The sequence below is a fragment of the Poecilia mexicana genome, unplaced genomic scaffold, assembly GCF_051168715.1.
Source record: "Poecilia mexicana isolate PSO_F unplaced genomic scaffold, ASM5116871v1 scaffold_19, whole genome shotgun sequence".
Lineage (NCBI taxonomy): Eukaryota > Metazoa > Chordata > Actinopteri > Cyprinodontiformes > Poeciliidae > Poecilia > Poecilia mexicana.
In genome coordinates this window covers 16,431,006-16,449,841 of record NW_028263388.1, presented here as the reverse complement: position 1 = coordinate 16,449,841, position 18,836 = coordinate 16,431,006, and the positions used below count along the sequence as shown (strand labels likewise).

The following is an 18,836-nucleotide window of genomic DNA, read 5'->3' as shown; positions in this document are numbered from 1 at the left end:
TTACACTTTTGGTTTATTATAATTGCTAATTAAGTACACTTTTTAGCTACTTAATGTCTTTTACTATTCTTCATTGCCACTTTGTACATTACATGCTTCATACACAGTCCGTCCTCCCCCAATGTGTTTAAAATGCCAAGAGATGGACTATGTAGTTCATAAGATTCTCATGAAGCCAGAAAGCAGAATGGAAGAGAAGAAGTGCTAATGTTGGAATGGAAACACAACAGTGAATGCTGTCATTTAGGCCCGAGACTGAAGACATCTCTCTATTTTGGTTTTCACCTCATCTCGGCGTGAAACGCCACCCAATGGACATTAATGCGGTCCTCCAGAAGTTCGGAACGAATCACTATACAACACATCAGCACGTATTTATATATTCATGCAATGAATTTCTGTGAATCTAACCTTTTCAACTGGATTACTGTTGTTTTTTTTTGTTGTTTTTTGTGTGTGTGTTTTTTAAATAAAAGGTTGGTTAGAAAAGCAGACCGTACAAATAACAGTGAGGGAGTGCAGTGTCTACGTAATATTTGCTTGCAACCATGGATCAATCTCAGAAATATGCAGAAATATACTCCTCCTTCACATTTCACATTTTTGAAGAAGGAGTTGGTCCTTTCTGCTTTGCTATGAACATCATAAAGGCACAAATCAACGAAGGTTTGTTTCAGCAATGCGAAGTTCAGAACTGCTAGAGTCAAACATTATATATATTTTGTTCAAACTTTAACTTCACATTTTACAGTAAATACTTGGACAATGGCCGATGTCAGGATTCTAAATGTGAGAGAAAACATTGTCCAAAGCATTTTACCATGTCACCTGAGTCAAGTTTTTTTTTTTTTTTTTTAAGCTCATGGTAACATTTAACCAGTTGCCAGCTTTTGTTTGCTAGCCCATCTGTTTTCGTGAGAACCCACAAATCATTGTTTTGGTAGGTCTGATTGTTAAATTAAACTACTTTTACTGACTCTAGCACTGGTCCACTTAAATTTGAGCAAGTAAATAAATAAATGAAAAAGCAACTTTTTTAAAATAAAAACACATTTAGCACAGCTGTAATAAAAAAAAAAAAAAGAAGCAACATAAAAATAACTTTTCAATAAAAGGCTATATTCCTCTGCTACTTCTAAGCTTTACTGGCAACCTGTCAAGGATGCTCCCTGTTACCGTGGAGATCACAAAATGTTTTTCTAGAACTCCATTACCATTCCTGTATAGATTACTGTGGCCCGCATTATTACTGCAACTAGGTCTTTCACATAGCGAACATATATAATAATACTTTGTGGCACCAGGCGTTTTATTCAGTGACTAAAAATCTAATTTGGTCATAAATTATTCAATCATCAAGTAAAAAGATTTCTCTGGACACAATCCCACAAAAACAGTGGCAGTTAACAAGATTACCTTGACTATAATGGGATTTGGGAGATCTTACAACACCTGGTGTCAAAGATTCAAGATTTGAGAGAAACATGTAAATGCAGCTACTAAAACTCTGAGATTTTACATATATATAAACAATTAAATTAAAAGCAAATCAATGTTTGTGGCAAAAAGCTCTTACGGCTGGAATGGGATGAAGTGCTGCTTGTCCTCGTCGTCCATTTTGCCTGTTATGATGTCTGTAACATCCATTACTGTAAAAACAAACATAAAAACAAAGAGGTTTGGAAACTTTTAAGGCGAGGATGAAGTATCATAGGCATGCAAGATAGAGATAGTTGCACTGTAAGTCTGCGTGGGGAGGAAAAAGCACCCATAGATGATCTCAAATTACTTACAAAGCACCACAAAAAACGACTTCGCTGTGAGAAAAAAATGAACTTTTGGACATTTTGCTGCCTTTCCAATTGAACATGCACCTTTTTCTTAGCTGATTCTTTCCCCTGAACAAAACAGAAAGAGCTACTGCTGCAATGAACTGTGTGCACTGGTTTTGCTTTCTCGTCCAACAGAAAGTACTTCTTGTTCCCTGCCTTTTTGTATGCATGTGTTACTTTTCTGAGTAGATCAAATTATACAGTTACTTTTGCCAAAGCAACTGACTCAGCGTTCGCTACCTTTATGTATTTGTTATGTCTATCTGTGTTTAGTTGCATGTCTTTCCTGGACAGAGGCATTGCCAGAGGATGCTCTCTGTGATTTTAATCACAATAAAAAGTACTCTTGATCTGTCTCTTTTCTGGACAGTAGCTATTCTTCCAGTTACAATGCTTGCTCCTTTTGATTTCTGTTTCCCATAGAAAGCACTACCAGCCCCATGCATCTGTGTTCAGATAAGACCTGGAAAAGAGTTACTGACAAAGTTATTGTTGCCAGAATGTGTGTACTCTCTTTTTTTGTTTTTGTTTTTTTTGTAGGTGGGTTTATTCCGGTGTCTGCTTCCTGAACAGTATCACTAACAAAGTTATTGTTCCAACAGGCAGTATGTACTCTCTGTTTTTATCTTCTTTAGAAAGCACTCTTGGCTCAGCACTTCTGCGCTTTTTGTCTCTCTTTCTTGGACAAAGCCATTGACAAATCCACTTCTCCTATTAACATTGCTTACTTTTTGTCTTCTCTCCCACAGACAGTTCTAATCAAACAGTGTTTTATTTTTTTTAATTGCTGCTCGGCTGGAGGATTCTGACTCGCCGCCGTCGCCGCATGCTTGCTCAGAATGAGACGTTTCAGCGTCAGACAAATCAGTCCGATCAGTTGAAACTTGACTGCGTCGTCTCAATGCAGTCAAGTCTACGTTACTGTCTTAGCTGGACAGTATGTAGTGGAATGAAATCAACGACTGATTCAAATTTTGGACTCCATTTACCTGGTGTATAAGTTTGACCTGCTTGTCCTGTAAAGTGTTTTCTGAAGAGCTTTCTACGGAGGAATGAAAAGTACAGAAATGACGCAAAAGGTCAAGCTGCACTTTCGACAATGTCGTACAAAAACAAGTGGACCGATGTCACACAGCTAGAGAGACGTCTCCCCCGATTCCACAACAAGAGATGCATTAAGAAAACCACTGCTTTTAGCAGAGCTTGAAAAAGCCCTCAGTATTTTACAGAGAACAGGGGGCACATTATTGACGTCTCTGCAGCTTACAGATGATGAGAACAAGAAACGACGCTAGGATGACCTCACATTTACTCCACTACCCAAGAGGCTACGGGACATGCACATAGAGCTTTTATAACTAATGGCAAAGCAAGGCACAGCTATTAAAACAGAAAGAAATCTCCATGCTGTGCACAGTTGTAATAATGTTGTCTAAAGATAGGCCACCAATAAATCAGCTTGTCATTTACCTTCCCTTCAAGAGGAACTGGGGAGGAGAAGAGGAGAGGGGGAAACACTGAAAGAGAGACATCATTTTCTCTGTTGGACAACTGTGGGCTAGACGCCAATCTCATTAGTTTACTATACACCTGGAGGTTTGCCAACAAGGGATTAAAATATATATATATATATATAATTCTTGTTTCTCTACTTCAGCAAGGTCTCTGAATTTTAGCCAAAAATATTTACTCAGTCAGGCAAGGACCAAAGGCACCACACAAATTATTCACAATGAGGTTAAAAAGACGCGTAGTGCATAGCACACCCAATAAAGAAATGCTACAATAACAGCTCCTCTCTCTCTCTCTCTCTCTCTCTCTCTCTCTCTCTCTAAGAATGTGGTAGAAAACATAATCAATCATTGCTTTTTGGGCTGATTGCCAATGTGAGGAATCACCAAGACCTGTCTTCAGATTTCCCTGCCAGCTAAACTTCAAGACAGCAAAGTAGGAACTGCGCATTCAGTTATGTTTGTCATTAAGCAAACTCCCTGATTCTGGACCACAGAGGCACTCTCTTTTCTTGTTCTATATGATGGCAGCTCTGGTACAAGAAGCTGACAGTTCTGCTTTACATAATGAGAAGGGAAAAAAAAACAACAACAAATGAGCAAAAACATCACATTGCAGTGGGAACACAATGACAGGTTGAAAGACAGACAACACTTTATGATGTTCCAGTTATCAAAGGCAGCTCTAAGCAAATGGGTTTTTAGCCTGATTTAACTCAGTCTTTCCTGGAAGTTTGTCTCGGAACAGAACGGAGCACTGCATCTTCATGTTTGGTTCTGATTCTGTGCAGAATAGAACCAGAGGACCCGAGTGGTCTGAAAGGTTAATCTGGCAACAACCGATCTTTAATGTACTTCGGAGCCAAGGCATTCAGTAGTTTATAAACTAACAAACATGTTTTAATCCAAAGTGACATTAAATACCAGCTTATTTCAGTTTAAACATTGTAAACTGAAGTGTAATTCTTTTTTTGATTAGTGCTTAAAAAGTCTTAATATACAGAATCGCCCTATATTTTTACAGTAGTGGGGGAAAACGTTAGTTAGACATAGCTTATTAATGGTACAGAGACACAACACAATAAGTAGAGAAAAGCCATTGTTCTGAGTGTTAAACTGCGTTTTTTTATTACTTCAATCAGGTCTCCACAATATAGTCACCATAATATCAGCGTGTGCAAAGGAATGTATGGAGTGCAATCATTTCTGGGTCGGGATTTCCAAGTGTTATAGCGCTGTTTTTCATGCTAATGTAATATTTAATCAGTTGGACACGAGCTCATGTTGCTCACGTTGAACACACAAGGTGTTGCATTAAATGCTGAATCTGACAGATACCAGTTTACCTGCTACTCCAAAGGGTCTTCTCAGGCCTGAAGTCAGCTTCTTGGTGTTGTTGTCCCGCAGCTCCATACGTCCCACTCTGACAATCTGACACACAAAGCTGATCTTCTCTCTCTTTAAATCTTCACTGCCCAAGTCCTGCAGAGGAAGAACATTTCAATAAAGCATTAAAGGCAGACGATGCCTTCCTTGCATTAGGAGTCTCAGCAGAACGACTTTCTGTACGTCGCCATGAGAGAAATGCATATAAATGTTTGAGCTCGGTCACAGATCAGATCAATTAATTTAACTTCCAAAAGTGTTCACACCGTTGTAAAACAGCCAAACATTTCGGCAAAAAGTGATTTCAGCTACTTTTGAGAATGCGGCAAAAAATGTGTTTCCTTTAAGGGGTGTCGACCAAAACCAGCAGAGTTGATTTCAGCGCGTGCACGCCGACGCTGCTGCAGTTGGGCTTCCATTAGACAGAGGCGACTGCCTCAGAAAATACATATAGCAAGTCTTGGTCTTACTGAGAGAGTGTAACAAACACAGGCTCTCTGCAGAGAGGCTCCCAATTGCCTCATAACACGGCTGAATAAACAGAACTACAGTCGGGCGAGCACATGGACACACACACACACACACACACACACACACACACACACACACACGCACACACACACGCACAAACGTTCACGCAGCCAAACACACTCACCGTAAAAACCGCCCGCAGGTTATGAAGCTGGTCGATGTCTTTCACCAGGCCGGAGCTCGACCATTTCACCAGGTAGTTCTCACTGTGAGTGACAGACGAGCAAAATAATAATAATAATAAAAAAAACATTTCCAATCTTCCCTCCAACGGAAAGTCAGACTTTTAAGAGCTTAAAACTGTTTTTGACAAGCAAAGTGTTTTGCAAAAGTATGCATGGTTGAGTTTCAATGGATTTTACTGTGGTTTTAAAAAAAACATCATAAAGTAGTGGATAATGGTAAAATAGAAAGAAAATGGTTCAAATAAAAACCTAAAAAGTTTGTGTTAAGCCCCGTCAAGTCCATACACTGAACCTCTTATTAGACAAAATATTTTAAGATAAGCCAGCTACCAGCTTTGAAACATCTAGAGATCGAAATCCTGACATGTTCTTTTTGGCAAATGAGTTGAAACTGAGTCAAACTGAATGGACAGTACTACTTTGACTAGGCCATTTGTAATTGTCACAGTCCTGCTGAAAAACATTTACCTCTGCTCTAGTCATATCTTTGGTTGCCTTTAACAGGCTCTCTTTAAATATCTCCCTCTATTTATCTCCATTCATCTGTCTTGTCACTGCTGAAGAAAAGCATCCCAACAGGACGATGCTGCCATCGAAATATTTCACCATCCAGATGGCACATTCAGGGTGATGTGCAGCTTTATTTCTCCAACTAAAACTGCACAGGACCATTGAATTTATGCTGAGATTAAACGGCACACTTCATTTTCAAACTAAGTAAAGGCAGTTGATTCAACTGGATTTTACTTAAGAGGATAAGAGAGACTGAAAACAAATCCATGGTACACTTCTCAGATCAGTTTCACTGCCACTTTACATAGCTTATTAATGAGCCGCTTTGTATTGGTGTAAAATAGTGTTTGAATGTAAAATGGAGCACTTCAACATGGAAATATAACATTTCCAACATGCAAAAATGTAGAAATGTTGTAATTCATTCTTAGGAGTCAGTTTTAGAAAAAAAAAAATATGGGTCAGTGTTTTACCATATCAAGAAACTGGCTACAAAACTGCCAGCGGTTTTTTTGTTTTGTTTGTTTGTTTGTTTTTTTGATCTGCAAAGATCAATTTGGCATGGGGAAAAGAAAAAAAAATCAAGTTTCCACATAACATTTCCCAAGGGATCCTTATCTTGGGTTTAGCAATGACTACCAAATTATGCATTACAGTTGCGTAAAATTTAGGACTGATGATAAATGCAAAAAAAGAAATGTCCCACTGAGCTCCTCTAATCATACAACTTTGATGTCAAATCCTTGGAAAAAAAGGAAAAAAAAAAAAAAAAGTAAATCCTTCGACTGCAGGGCTCAACTGATGCTGTTTTGACAAGGACTGCGCACATAAATTAGAAGAGAAAACGAAAGACAGAGGAGGAATGTGTAACCATGTGAACTTATGGGATACCTGATAAACTTTGACTCCACTGGATCATACAGGGACATGAGCACCTCTGCATCCTCACCAATCTTACACACCACATTCTTCAGAGTCACAAAGAGGGCGAATGCCGGAGTGGAGGCGAACTTCGCTTGCCTCGTGAGATCAATATTCTGCTTCTGAGACTGTCGGAGAAACAGAGGAGCGGCTGTGAATGTTGGATTTTCCTACCAAACGTGTGCAGTTGAGACTTGGGGCTCTGCTGTAGTTTAATGATAAAAAACAACAAGCGTGAGACTTACAAAAATGATTTCATTCCTGAAAAAATAATCAGTCAGAATTCAGTATTAAACACCGTATAGAAAGTCTTTAAAGTCACATAATCCGCTGTGGCTTATCTATAGTAAAATAGCCTACTACGTGTTACTTTGAATACTCATCTAAAGTGTGCAAGAACCTGATCGTTAAATATTTATAAGGTCAACTAAACTAGCCAGTAAAGAGCTATGATTGAAAATGTAAGATGAGGGACCACATGAAAGCGGGGCGCGTTGTCTTTTAGCGCTCTGCGCACAACGCCACCAGGTGCGGAGAGCCACTGACCTGCCGAGAAAAGTAGAATGAGAATATGGCTGAGATTCAGTCTCTCTCTTACCTTTTATTTCTTTGTGGCAGGAGAGGCCACTCACTTTTCCCCACTTTTACACTAAAACGATGAGAGTGCCAAAAAAAACTCTGTTCCAGCCCGAACAACAAGGGAATCACAAAAAGTCCTAAGCCCTAAAAAGTTGAATGGCTTAAACACGTGATTTTTTATTTTTTTTATAATTATTATTTTTAATTTATGTTTAACATTTTAGGATCCCATTTATCAAATCATGGTCTCAATAAAGGAATTTTCAAATAACGCGTATTGGTTCTGTGACTGAAGCTGACCTTATGATCCCTGTTGCTGGCAGTCTGTGATTTCAGTGTCAAACTTGACACGACCAGCATTTAAAAGAAAAAAAGCTGCCTATTTTCCTACGACAGCCCAGCACTAAAATTCTATTATATTTCAACTCCCATTATTTTGTTGATCTAATGAGTCTGGATTTTCTCAAACAAATGTTTCGCACCTCTAATCCGGTTGTCACATTATATTCTGTATTGTCGTGTCTGCTGGCAAACAGAAACGAGAATTACAGACTTCCTCATAACGAAATATTAAATGCTGCGAGTGTCTTCAACTGCTCAGACAATTTGAACAAATATATATTTTATTAGCTCATTTAAAAATACAAAGTCACAGATTTATTACACAGAATTATACATTTCTTTTAGAAAATTAAAATGAGTTCATAACACAGAAATCTTTCATCCTACAGATACAGGTGAGGATCTAATGCTGACTTCTGAGTCCTAAATAAATAGATTGTGTTATGTAACTGCTCTTTAAAGTTACCGAGTTGTCAGCCATCTACATGACATTGATTTGATTGGGGCTCTTAAAAAAACACTATGCAAAATATTTTAACATTAACAATTTCTAATTACTGATGAAAACAAAAGAGCCAATATTAAATGTGTTTTTTGTTGAGAGAGAAAAAGGCTAAAATTATTTCATTGTGGTAGTTCCAAATTATAATGCAAAATCATTCAGGATGCAATCACAACCTGAATGATTTTGGTTTTTAACACTGTTTTATGCAAGCGGTAAGGATGTGTTAGCAAAGAAAAAAAGAAGGGAGCAGATGAGTACCAATGTGCTTTGAAAGATCATTTTTATGTTCTTATCGATCCAATTTTTTTTTTTTTACACAGTAATTTAAATTGCTCTGTACTGTATTGAGAAAATGTCCTATGTTACATAAGTTGACAAAAGGTCTTTTTTGGGGTGGGATGGGAAATTGAATAGACAGAGGAAAAGAATCATGGACAATAAGAGGGGAAAAGAAGGTGTAAGAGGCGTCAGGACAAAGCAAGTGAGAAGATGAGACAGGTGATGGAGACCTAAGAGAGGTGAGACTGAAGAAGCAGTCTCCACGGCAACTCTGAACATCCTATTTCTGAACATGTCATGCATTATCTTTTCTTGCTAACATACGTATCATTATAATGAATGCAAAAAAAAAAAATCTTTTTGTATGAACTCTAGAGTACATGTTTATCTTAAAAAATGCATTTCAGCAGTAGCAGAAGGATAAGAGGCTTAAGGGAGCTTTTTATGCTAAAGTTAAAGAAAACGTAGATATTTTTTGTAGATGCACAAGCTGGCCTCCACACCATAAAACTAAATAGAACGAGAATAACTCTTTTTTTTTTTTTACTGATTTAGCCCATTTTCTACTTTTTACTTTTAAAAACCTGGTGTTCCATTGTTGTAGCTGAACAGAATTGTAGCCTGACAACAACCTGCATTGTCTTTCTCAAGATATTTCTGGGTTCTCTGTAAAGAGTCTTGGCCAGTGAAAATGCTTAACGACAGCATCCAAGTTAGTCCGGTTTTATTCAATGTTACCATCGAGCACTGTGGGCTGGTAATAGTTCCTACCAACCTGTTCATGTTAACCTTACAGTCACAATGATGGCAGAATATACATCTATCAAAGTGAACTCAGCTAAATGAACTCGATTTACTGCTGGCTTGTTCTCCAACGCCGTTACAGAGATTCTTTAATTGTTCTAAATAAAAGAGCTTCCTCTTATTGCATGCCTCACAACATATTTCCTGCTAAGACTTGACACCAAAGCTTTTAAAAGAAAGAACATATTTCTAATGAGGAAAATGCCACACCGTATTAATTTGCTAAGCAACTCACAGAAGACCTTAACAGACGTTCTGAAGAAGATAAATATGACGGATTTCTTTTGCACCACGTTCTTTCTCTTTAAATTGGTTTTAGATTCAAGAGGAGGGCCACAATCCTCCCCTCTGCTTACCTTCTCCTCTTGGATCCGGTCCTCAATTTGTTTGGAGGCCGCCTCGTGTTCTCTGAATAGGCTGACGGTGCTGGTGAGCTCCGGGTCCAGAATGTTTCCATCTTTGTCTCTGACCACCAGATCAAGATCCAAGTATCTTGAATTGAAGAAGAAAAAGGCGGCGAAACATTTTTTCAAAACGTGTCAGGACGAACGACAACAAAAAGGCAAAAACACGTGGGTGCACTTCTTTTGGGGAAAAACCAAACGGCGTGTAGTCACTGCGTGCTCCCAGTCAGTTCCCTTATTTGATGCTCATATAATTTTCCCCTCTGCTCCACTGTTTTCTTTCAAAGCTCGTCTGGCTTTTCTTTCTCCCTCCAGTGTTTCTGCTCCGGAGGGACTCAGCAGAGACAACAGCGGGCTGCCAACACGCACCTAATGGTTTTCTTTTTGAACACATCAGTATCTGCCTCTGCAGTGGCAAAAGCAATATCTCTACAGGACCAGGATTTAAAGTTTCATCACAGCAGCAGAATGGAGCTCCACAAAACTCATTGCCAAACAATTTTGTTGTCTTACTGCAGACACAGTGAAAGTCATCACTTCGTGATGTAACACCCTGGAGTTTGCAGAGGCAGGCGTACAGTGGCTTCCTACAGTTGCATCTTAATGAATATGAACGTTACTGAAAAGCTCATTTGTTTCGGAAATGTTAAACATTTTCAAAGTAATATGCAATTCTTATTTTCTTCTGAAAAGAGGAATTTGGACAGCTGAGCAAGCTGTTTTCTTGTTTTCATTAAGCATTTTTCCTTCCACTAAACTTTCCATTAATATGCTTGGATACAGAACTGTGAACACTGAAGTGGTTCATTTCTGCAATAAATGTTTAGATTTTTCTACTTTTATGTAATATTTAAAGTTTCTGACCAACTAAATTTGGGATTTCCATTAACTGTACTCCATAATTATTGAAATTAACAGACATAAACAAATTAAATATATCCTTCTGTGTGTAAACAATCTATATCGTATGGCTTTCACTTTTTTTTAATCTGAATTATAGATTAACGTTTCAAAGATATTCAAATGTAGTGCCATACACCGCCACTCCAATGAAGCACATTTTCCAGGAAGCTATGTGCTAATTTTTTACTTTCTTCTGAAAAGAGGAATTATAATCCAGGACAAGTGGAGGCTAAAATCCTTAAGACGAAACGCTTACTTGTTGCCGTAGTCTATCTTGGAGGTGACCTTCTGTTTGAGCTCAGTGAGCTCGTCCTGCGGGAGGGTGCCAGACAGGATCTGTGACCGCCATTCGATGAGGTCGTAGATCATGTCACGGACACAGTTGAACATCTCGCGCTTGTCCCCCTTTTAGACAGAATGTTGTACAACTATCAAGACATGAAGAAACTACATGCCAAGACGTACTAAATCTCAACAGCAGGTTAGCCGCTCTGTGCTTCATTTCTGCGAGGACATAATGCAATAGATTTATGTCAAAACTGGTACAGCCTGATGGATATTGGCACCATTTTTTTTTTTTTTTTTTTAGAAAGACAAACATTTGCTGTCTCTGTGTCCTTCACCGATGTGCATTAAGTCTCGTTTAAAATTCTGGGGAAAAGGATAGAACTTTGTCATTTACTTCAAAAGTTATGCATATATTCAGTTTTACATTTTGCATAATGGTCCAAAATTACTTAAATCTAACCTTCATGTACAAGAAACAAACAAACAAAATAGATTAAGCATTTCCATTGTTTCGTGCAAAACAAAAACACCCAAAATCCATATTTAAAATGCTGTGTGTGGAAAAACAAAGTACATCTTTGGTGCTTCAGTGGGATTTATGAAGGAAAGGAAAAAACACAATTATCAGCAGGGATCTCCATAGATATAAAAGCAGCTGCTACTTGCATCTGCAGCATAAGAGTAGTTCCTATAAGCTCCAGAGGACACATTTATATTCTCACACACAATGGTGGGAAACATCAGCGAGGAACTTATAGGAAAAAAATGATTGCTTCCCATCAATATGAGATTATTTCTGAACAATATGACCAAGGAATATGCAGAGAAATCCCCTGGTGAACAGAATCGGACAGCAAAAGGTGTCAGAAACTCACTTTAGGACTTTCTGCACTTGTTAATCTTTTGATGTTTCAACCTTTGCTGTGGTATATCCACATGTCCTGGATATGGAAAACTTAACATTCTTTTGAATGCACACTGTCGTTTTTGTAATGCCAACCACAATAATTTGGCTACTCATTAATATAAGACGCTAAGCAACTAAATTAAAGTTTGTCATTCTACAGCAAAAATGCTTATTCACAAGTGAAAAGAAGAAGACAATTGCCATTCTTCCTAAAAGTGAGATGCTAAAATAAAAGGAAAAACATGTATATATAGAAGGGCTGTTTCTACAGGACTCCGTTAGCATGCTAAATTGTTCAGTCACTGTAAAGTTAGAAAAACATTTCATTAATGTTGCTATTTTTGGAAGGACTGTGATTAGAAAGTCTGTCTTCTATGAAAAGAATACTGCAATTATAATTAGCTCCTTGTGTGCTGAAAACAAACTGCAGCACATCAGCATAAACACAGCAACCACCGTGCACAGCGGTAGAGGGGTGATGATGCGCCTTGCATTGAAATAATGTGTTTTTACAGATGAAGTTTGGTCAAAACAGAGACATCAACAGGACAATCATTGAGAAACTCCTAATCAAATTTATTTAAAAATAGCTGAAAAAGCAAACCACCAAAATACCCAGTGGCCCAGTCAAAGTCCAGATCCCAACTTGATCAACATGTTATGGTGGGACCTTTACAGAGCTGTGGCTAAAGCTTAATGAAATGAATCAATGTTATAAAGAAGCGTGGATCTTAATTCAAAAGGTGTTCTTTGTTTCTCAACCACATCTTTTTTTTATATATTATGGCTTCATCTCTGTTTAATAGATAATGAGAGAGGAATCTGCTGTGTTTCGTACACTTGATGTTTTACTTAAAAAATTAAAAAAAAAAAAAAAAAAAAAAACACAGAAAAAAGTCCAGATTCAACACACCGATACAAAATGTCCCAGAGCAAAAAGAGAGTGTATCTTTCGTTTTCCAAATGTGTGTGTGTGTGTGTGTGTGCGTGTGTGTGTGTGTGTGTGAGTGTGTGAGTGTGTGAGTGAGTGAGTGAGTGAGTGAGTGAGTGAGTGAGTGAGTGAGTGAGTGAGTGAGTGAGTGAGTGAGTGAGTGAGTGAGTGAGTGAGTGAGTGAGTGGGTGGTAGGATGACTCACCACATACAAGTCCCTCCATATTGTAGCCCACTCCCGCAGCGTTGTTGTAACCTCCTGAACCAGAGGCAGCTCAGTGGGAATAACAGTCTCCTTTTGCCTGCAGTAACAAAGAATGGACAATCCAACTTTATTCCCTTAAAAACAACAACATGTGAACTCAGGAGGCATGTCAAACCCGTGTTGGATTACATCTTAGTCTCAGTTAATATCTGACTTAATCAATAAGACATCTAATCCTTTTTGAAATCAGTGCATATATGTTAATCCAGCTTTCTTTTAGCCACTTCAGCTTTTAACTTCTGTCTGTCGCGAAACAAGCTGAATTTAGAAATATGGGTGACTTACACTAAGGATCTACATTTTCAATTACTGCCATTGCCTGCTATTATAGGAATGCTACTCTTGCTAACTGCTACACTAGTATACAATGTATTTTTTTAAAGACTTTTTTAAGACTGTTTAAAACCTCAACACCTCATGGAAAAAAGGCAAATAAAAATATTTTGAGATCTACCTTTTATGCTCTAGTATTCTAATTACCATGCAAAACTGGGAAATATCATCGTTTGAGATTGGAAATTCCCCCTCATTACGATTTCCAATAGATATGATTTTGTAAATGGCAAGATTTCTGATCACAGGACAACCTTGTATTGACATCTGATGGTAAAGATACTGACCCACTGCCTTCGACTGTGGCATCCTTTAGGTGGATGTAGCAAGCAGGAAATATGCCCTGCAATAGGAAAGTAAGAAATACGTAACACTGTTTCACAGAAATAAACACTAGAATTGTAATAAATTATGTCACAAAGGAATCAAAGTCTTTGTTTATCAGTCACTTACCTTTTTTGATTTTCTCCTCAGCCTGTATCCTCTGTACCAGGCTAGTGAAAAGCAAAAATAATACATTTTGTTTTCAACTATTTAGCATAAAAGTAAGACTAAAAAATAAACTTCAACACAACACAATGTATTTTTAATAGCCAATCAAGAGTTAGAATAACTTAACAGGAGCTGAACTGAACTTTCTTTTTACCGAGATTGCAAAAGGCCTTCATACAAAAACCCAGCTGACAATGTAGAAGTTATTAAACAGCATTTCTCTCCACCAAGGTTGTGAACGTTTCAAATTAAAACTATTTGCAAAAGTCTGAAAAGAGAGTGAAAAGCTACTTAATATTCATTTCCAGGTTGTCAGCTTTCACCAAGTGTCCGTTCTCACCTTCATGTGTCTCAAGTATGTGCACCGTGTCTCCGATCTGCAGTGACAGCTCCTCTTCTCCCCGGGCATCGTAGTTATAGATTGCTTAAGAAAAAACAAACAAAAAAAAAAAAAAACAGAGGACAATATATGAGAAAAGGAGAGGTGCAGGTAGAGGAAAAAGGCAATAAAGTATTTGGCTCCCTCGAGGCTCCAAATGTGTGCCGCTGCGATGTGTAGTAAAAGTTAGCGCACGTTTACACGACATGCACCCACACTCTGTGACACAGTGTGGTGGTTGGGTGTAGCACCAGTTTGAGCTGTGACATCAACACACTTCCACCACCTACTGCGGAGAAATCAATACTAGAGAATGATGTCAAAAACAACACTGATGACAAAGACAAAGTTACCTGAAGCAAGACGAAGCAAACAAAACATCTGATGGCAATCTGGACTGTCTCCAGACAAAATAGTATATAATACTTGATTACTTTTTTTTTTTTTTTTGGGTTAATTTTGTTTTTTTATTAGCCATGCAGTAGAAATTATAATAACCTAATGTCTTACGGAGCATCTTGCTTTTATAGACGCTGTGCTTTTCATTTCTGGATCTTAAGAGAAAAATCAATATGCAGTCATAATAAAAAGCAGTTTGTTTACAAGCACCTTCAGCCTGAGCATTGTTTTTTTTTCAAGACGATACTGTAAAAGAGCACTGCAAAAATTTCAGTCCAAAAAAATAAAAGTGATGCACTAGTCAGTCAATTCAGAGATTTGAATTGGGCAATATTCTCTCGATTGGTGATCAGGAGGTGAAATACCAAAAAAAATAAAAATAAAAATAAAAATAAAAAATCAATCATTCTGTTGAACAAATCTGGTTTCAGTTTGTAAATCCATCAGCAACAGCAATTATCTTTCATCTAAGTTTTTGAGTTTAATGAAAATCCAATAAAAGGTCAAGGATATAAGCTACGACATAATTAAGAATGATTTTGTAATTCCTTAATTTTATACTGGATTCAAAACTATTACTTTTACTAAAGAACCTGAATGTAATGTTTCTTTACATTCTGTTTCTTTTCAGAATGTAAAGAAACACTGAAATAGATATCGGTCAGGAAAAGCTGATCGGTTCTTCCGTATATACAAGACAAAAAATAAAAAATAAAAACTACATGAATGTGGGACCATTTTAATACATGACACAATTAAAATGGCAATAATTATAAATATTTTTCAAGTATCTGATCACAGGTGCAATTGGAGACAAACAGTTTAAAAAGAGGGCAAATTCATTAAACAAGAGAAAAATAATTGATGTGCACATATTTCATTGATGATGATCACTTGAGACATTTAGGTCTAGATTTTAGACAGTTACCAAAAAAAGGTAAAAATGGTGGCTTGAAAGTAAGCTACAGCAATAATAACACAGCGCAAAGGTTAATATTTAAGCCTAACACATCAAATCCTGTCTGTATTCAAGGAGCCCCACTGCAGCAGAGAAGCTGGATGAGTAAGGCACAAAAGTACCAATTGAGGTGCATGTAATGAAGCTGTAACAGAAAGAGGAGGAGGGCTTTAGTTCTCGTGGTGAAAGGAACACTATTATGCGTGAGGGAATTACATGGGGGGGTAAAAAGCCTCTTGAATGCGATATAAGAACCATACAGAGTGCATTAAAATCGAGACAATGCAGAAAGAAGAATATGTGAGCAGAAAAGTAACCAAATAAGCATCTAAATGAAGGCATCAATGTCCTGGTGTGGGAATGCACACTGAGCCGCTTGAACCGAGGTTTCCAGAGGTGAATGACTGCTTAATTAAAAAAAAAAAAAAAAAAAAAAAAAGACCATAGCTTCAGGCACTGCAGCCTTCCCAGCAGGTTTATCCTGCAAGTGTATTATCCATTTCCCCCCTCCAAGAACCACCTGCCACTTGAAGTGCTCATTACAGTTCATTAGAGACGTCAGGTGGGACATGCCATTCTTTTTGGTTCCCACTAGCTCTAGGGGGCTTATGTCTGACAGCCATGCAAAACAAAGTCTTTCTGCTTTTGTTGCCGCTGGACTCCAAACCGTTTTATGCGTCTTGCTCCCACACAGGAAATTAAAAAAAAGCGTGTCTTTTCCGCAGCGGATTCTTCCAGAACAAGACGTCAGTCAGTTCAAGATGCTAGTCGGTAAAACTTTTAAAAGTCCAGTTGCTGAGACTCACTGACCAGCAGGACGGTTGAAAGTCACATTTCTATAGAAATATTTTATTGTACCGACAATTTTTGTATTTAAGCAAATAAATAAATGCAAACTAAATTGCGATCGGTCATGACCGATCTTTAAAAAAAAAACCTGACCTGCATATTCCAATTTTAGTCAATTTCTTTGTCTGAAACGTCGCTAAATAGAACAAGAAAGTCGCTGAGTTGTTAACAGTTAACCTGGTGGGTGGGTTTGTCATGGCAGAGCAAAAGGGGACAGTGGTTGATTTTCAGACCTTTCCTGAAGTAGATATAATCAAAAGCTACTAATGATTGTGTCTTTGGTTTGAAAGCTTCAACCAAAGATACTGATATTTCCCCAATTCTGATCATCTTAAGAAGTTGGGAGAAACCGTAAGAACAGCATTTTACTAATATGTTCAAGGTAAAGAAAAATGTTATTCCGTGTTGACATTTTAAATTGCCTTTGACATCTCATGTTACAGAAACGTATACAAATCTGTCTCGATCCAGGAGTCTGACGCAAAATGTACAAATCCAACACCTTCCATGACAGACCGAGGCTGAACATAGGCTGTGCGATGTCAACTTAAAGTTTTATCACAATATTTTGTGGTAATGTTGTGATGATTGCTTTCCTTTTAGGCAGTCACGGCATGTCACAACATAATCTCTCTAGCTGCCTAATTAACAGCTCACCAATAACAATTTTGAGTCTTACTTCCTCAGTAACAGCATCCACAACCAAACCATGTGTTCTTGCACAGCATGTTGAATTGCAGAAGTCGTTGCAATATTAACATGCAATATTGCAGTTGCGAAATATCTTAGATGTCATATTTGCTAATAATGTGCTTAGTCATTTGGGTGGAGTTTCACTGCCCTTTATGTCCGCACCAAAGAATATTAGTTACCAAGATCTGAAAGTTCAGACATCGTGGCAGGAAGACTTTAATAAAAGGACAAAAAAACTAAGTGAGGAAATGTTGTCATGGCAATATCCAATATCGGGACTCATTCATGGGAATGTTGGGTTGATGTACAGGGAGGAAGCCCAACAGGTAGATGGCTGTTAAACTGGTGGTGAACAAAACGTGACACAAAATTCCTCATCAATTGTGTGTTCATATCTATTTAAGCATTTTTTTACGCTAATTTTTGCTTGCATGCTGCTAATTATGCAAAAAAAAATAAATAAAAGATGATTTGATTTGATCTATGTGGACTATTTAGCTGTCCATTTTCTGTGTGGCATAGAGAGAGCATGAAACGTGTCCGTCGCCTGTTAATTCAATGCTGTTGTTTTTGTTGTCCATTTTCACAAGCACATCCACAGTGCATTTAGTGGTCACCAACAACAATCTATCGAGCCCGACGAATCCTCCAGAATGTGAGCCATTGGCAGACAGCAGAACAAAGACAACGGCATTCATTCCAGCCCCACTAAAACACAAAAGGTGCCTAGAAAGATAGAAAACAACAGAGCAATCAAAAGGGAGGCGGGATTAATCTGCGTTGAATAGTAATGGCAGAATAGCCTATCTGCAGCAGTGGCGACGATCAGTTATTACCGTTTCTAGCTAATGCATGCATGCAAAGATTTTTTTTTTTTTTTAAATTTGATCACATAAAACTTTAACATATGTTGTAGATTTTTAAAAAAAATAAACCAACACAACGCCTAAATATGAAGTGAAAAGTATACAAAATGTTCAAAATGATCTTACAGATGAATTTATGACGAAACGGGTTTCCATTCTGACTTCTTTACTCTTATTTCCCTAAATAAAACCCCTGCAGTCAATTGCCTTCAAAAGTCCCTTAATCAGTAAAGGGAAGAAATACTGAGCGCATAATGTAAAACAAGCAGTTCTGTAAACACCTCATAGGACTGTTGGTGAACACTGGTGGACAAAGCATTATGAAGACCGAGGAAAACAGCAGATGTGCGAGGAAAGGTGCCCTGGTCAGAAAAGAGCAAGGCTGAACAGTTTGCTAGATGAACACACGCCAAACATCGCATCCTTACAGTGAAACACGGTGGTGTAAGCGTCATGCTAAAGGGATGGGTTTCTTTAGCAAACAGGGAAGCCAGGACAACAGCAGGAAGCTGCAAAGGACTCGAGACTAAAGCAGAGGTTCACCTTTCAGCACATCCACAGTGCATTTAGTCGTCCCCAACAACAATCTAACGAGCCCGACGAATCCTCCAGAATGTGAGCTTCATGTTTAAGAATGACCTCTTAAACGTAAAGCCAGAGCTACAAAAGGAAAGATTTAGATCCAAGCATTAAAAATGGTCTGAGAATATTTGGCAAGAATTTATATTCCATCCGCTGTGATTGAGGCTTTATCAATTTGGAAAGAAGAGGAGGTAAGTAT

At 37.9% G+C, this 18,836-nt stretch overlaps 1 protein-coding gene across 1 annotated transcript in view; it reads right to left on the bottom strand.

Moving 5' to 3' along the window:
• Positions 1 to 18,836, bottom strand: part of dock1 (dedicator of cytokinesis 1) — a 199,888-nt gene that overhangs the window by 162,331 nt on the left and 18,721 nt on the right. Inside the window, exons 2-11 of the mRNA XM_088001004.1 lie at positions 14,252 to 14,335; positions 13,873 to 13,913; positions 13,707 to 13,762; positions 13,027 to 13,123; positions 10,952 to 11,100; positions 9,745 to 9,880; positions 6,850 to 7,007; positions 5,385 to 5,466; positions 4,690 to 4,825; positions 1,577 to 1,649 (exon numbers count right to left, since the gene is read on the bottom strand). Coding sequence (XP_087857130.1) covers positions 1,577 to 1,649; positions 4,690 to 4,825; positions 5,385 to 5,466; positions 6,850 to 7,007; positions 9,745 to 9,880; positions 10,952 to 11,100; positions 13,027 to 13,123; positions 13,707 to 13,762; positions 13,873 to 13,913; positions 14,252 to 14,335 — 1,012 coding nt within the window. The remainder of the gene's footprint in view (positions 1 to 1,576; positions 1,650 to 4,689; positions 4,826 to 5,384; positions 5,467 to 6,849; positions 7,008 to 9,744; positions 9,881 to 10,951; positions 11,101 to 13,026; positions 13,124 to 13,706; positions 13,763 to 13,872; positions 13,914 to 14,251; positions 14,336 to 18,836) is intronic.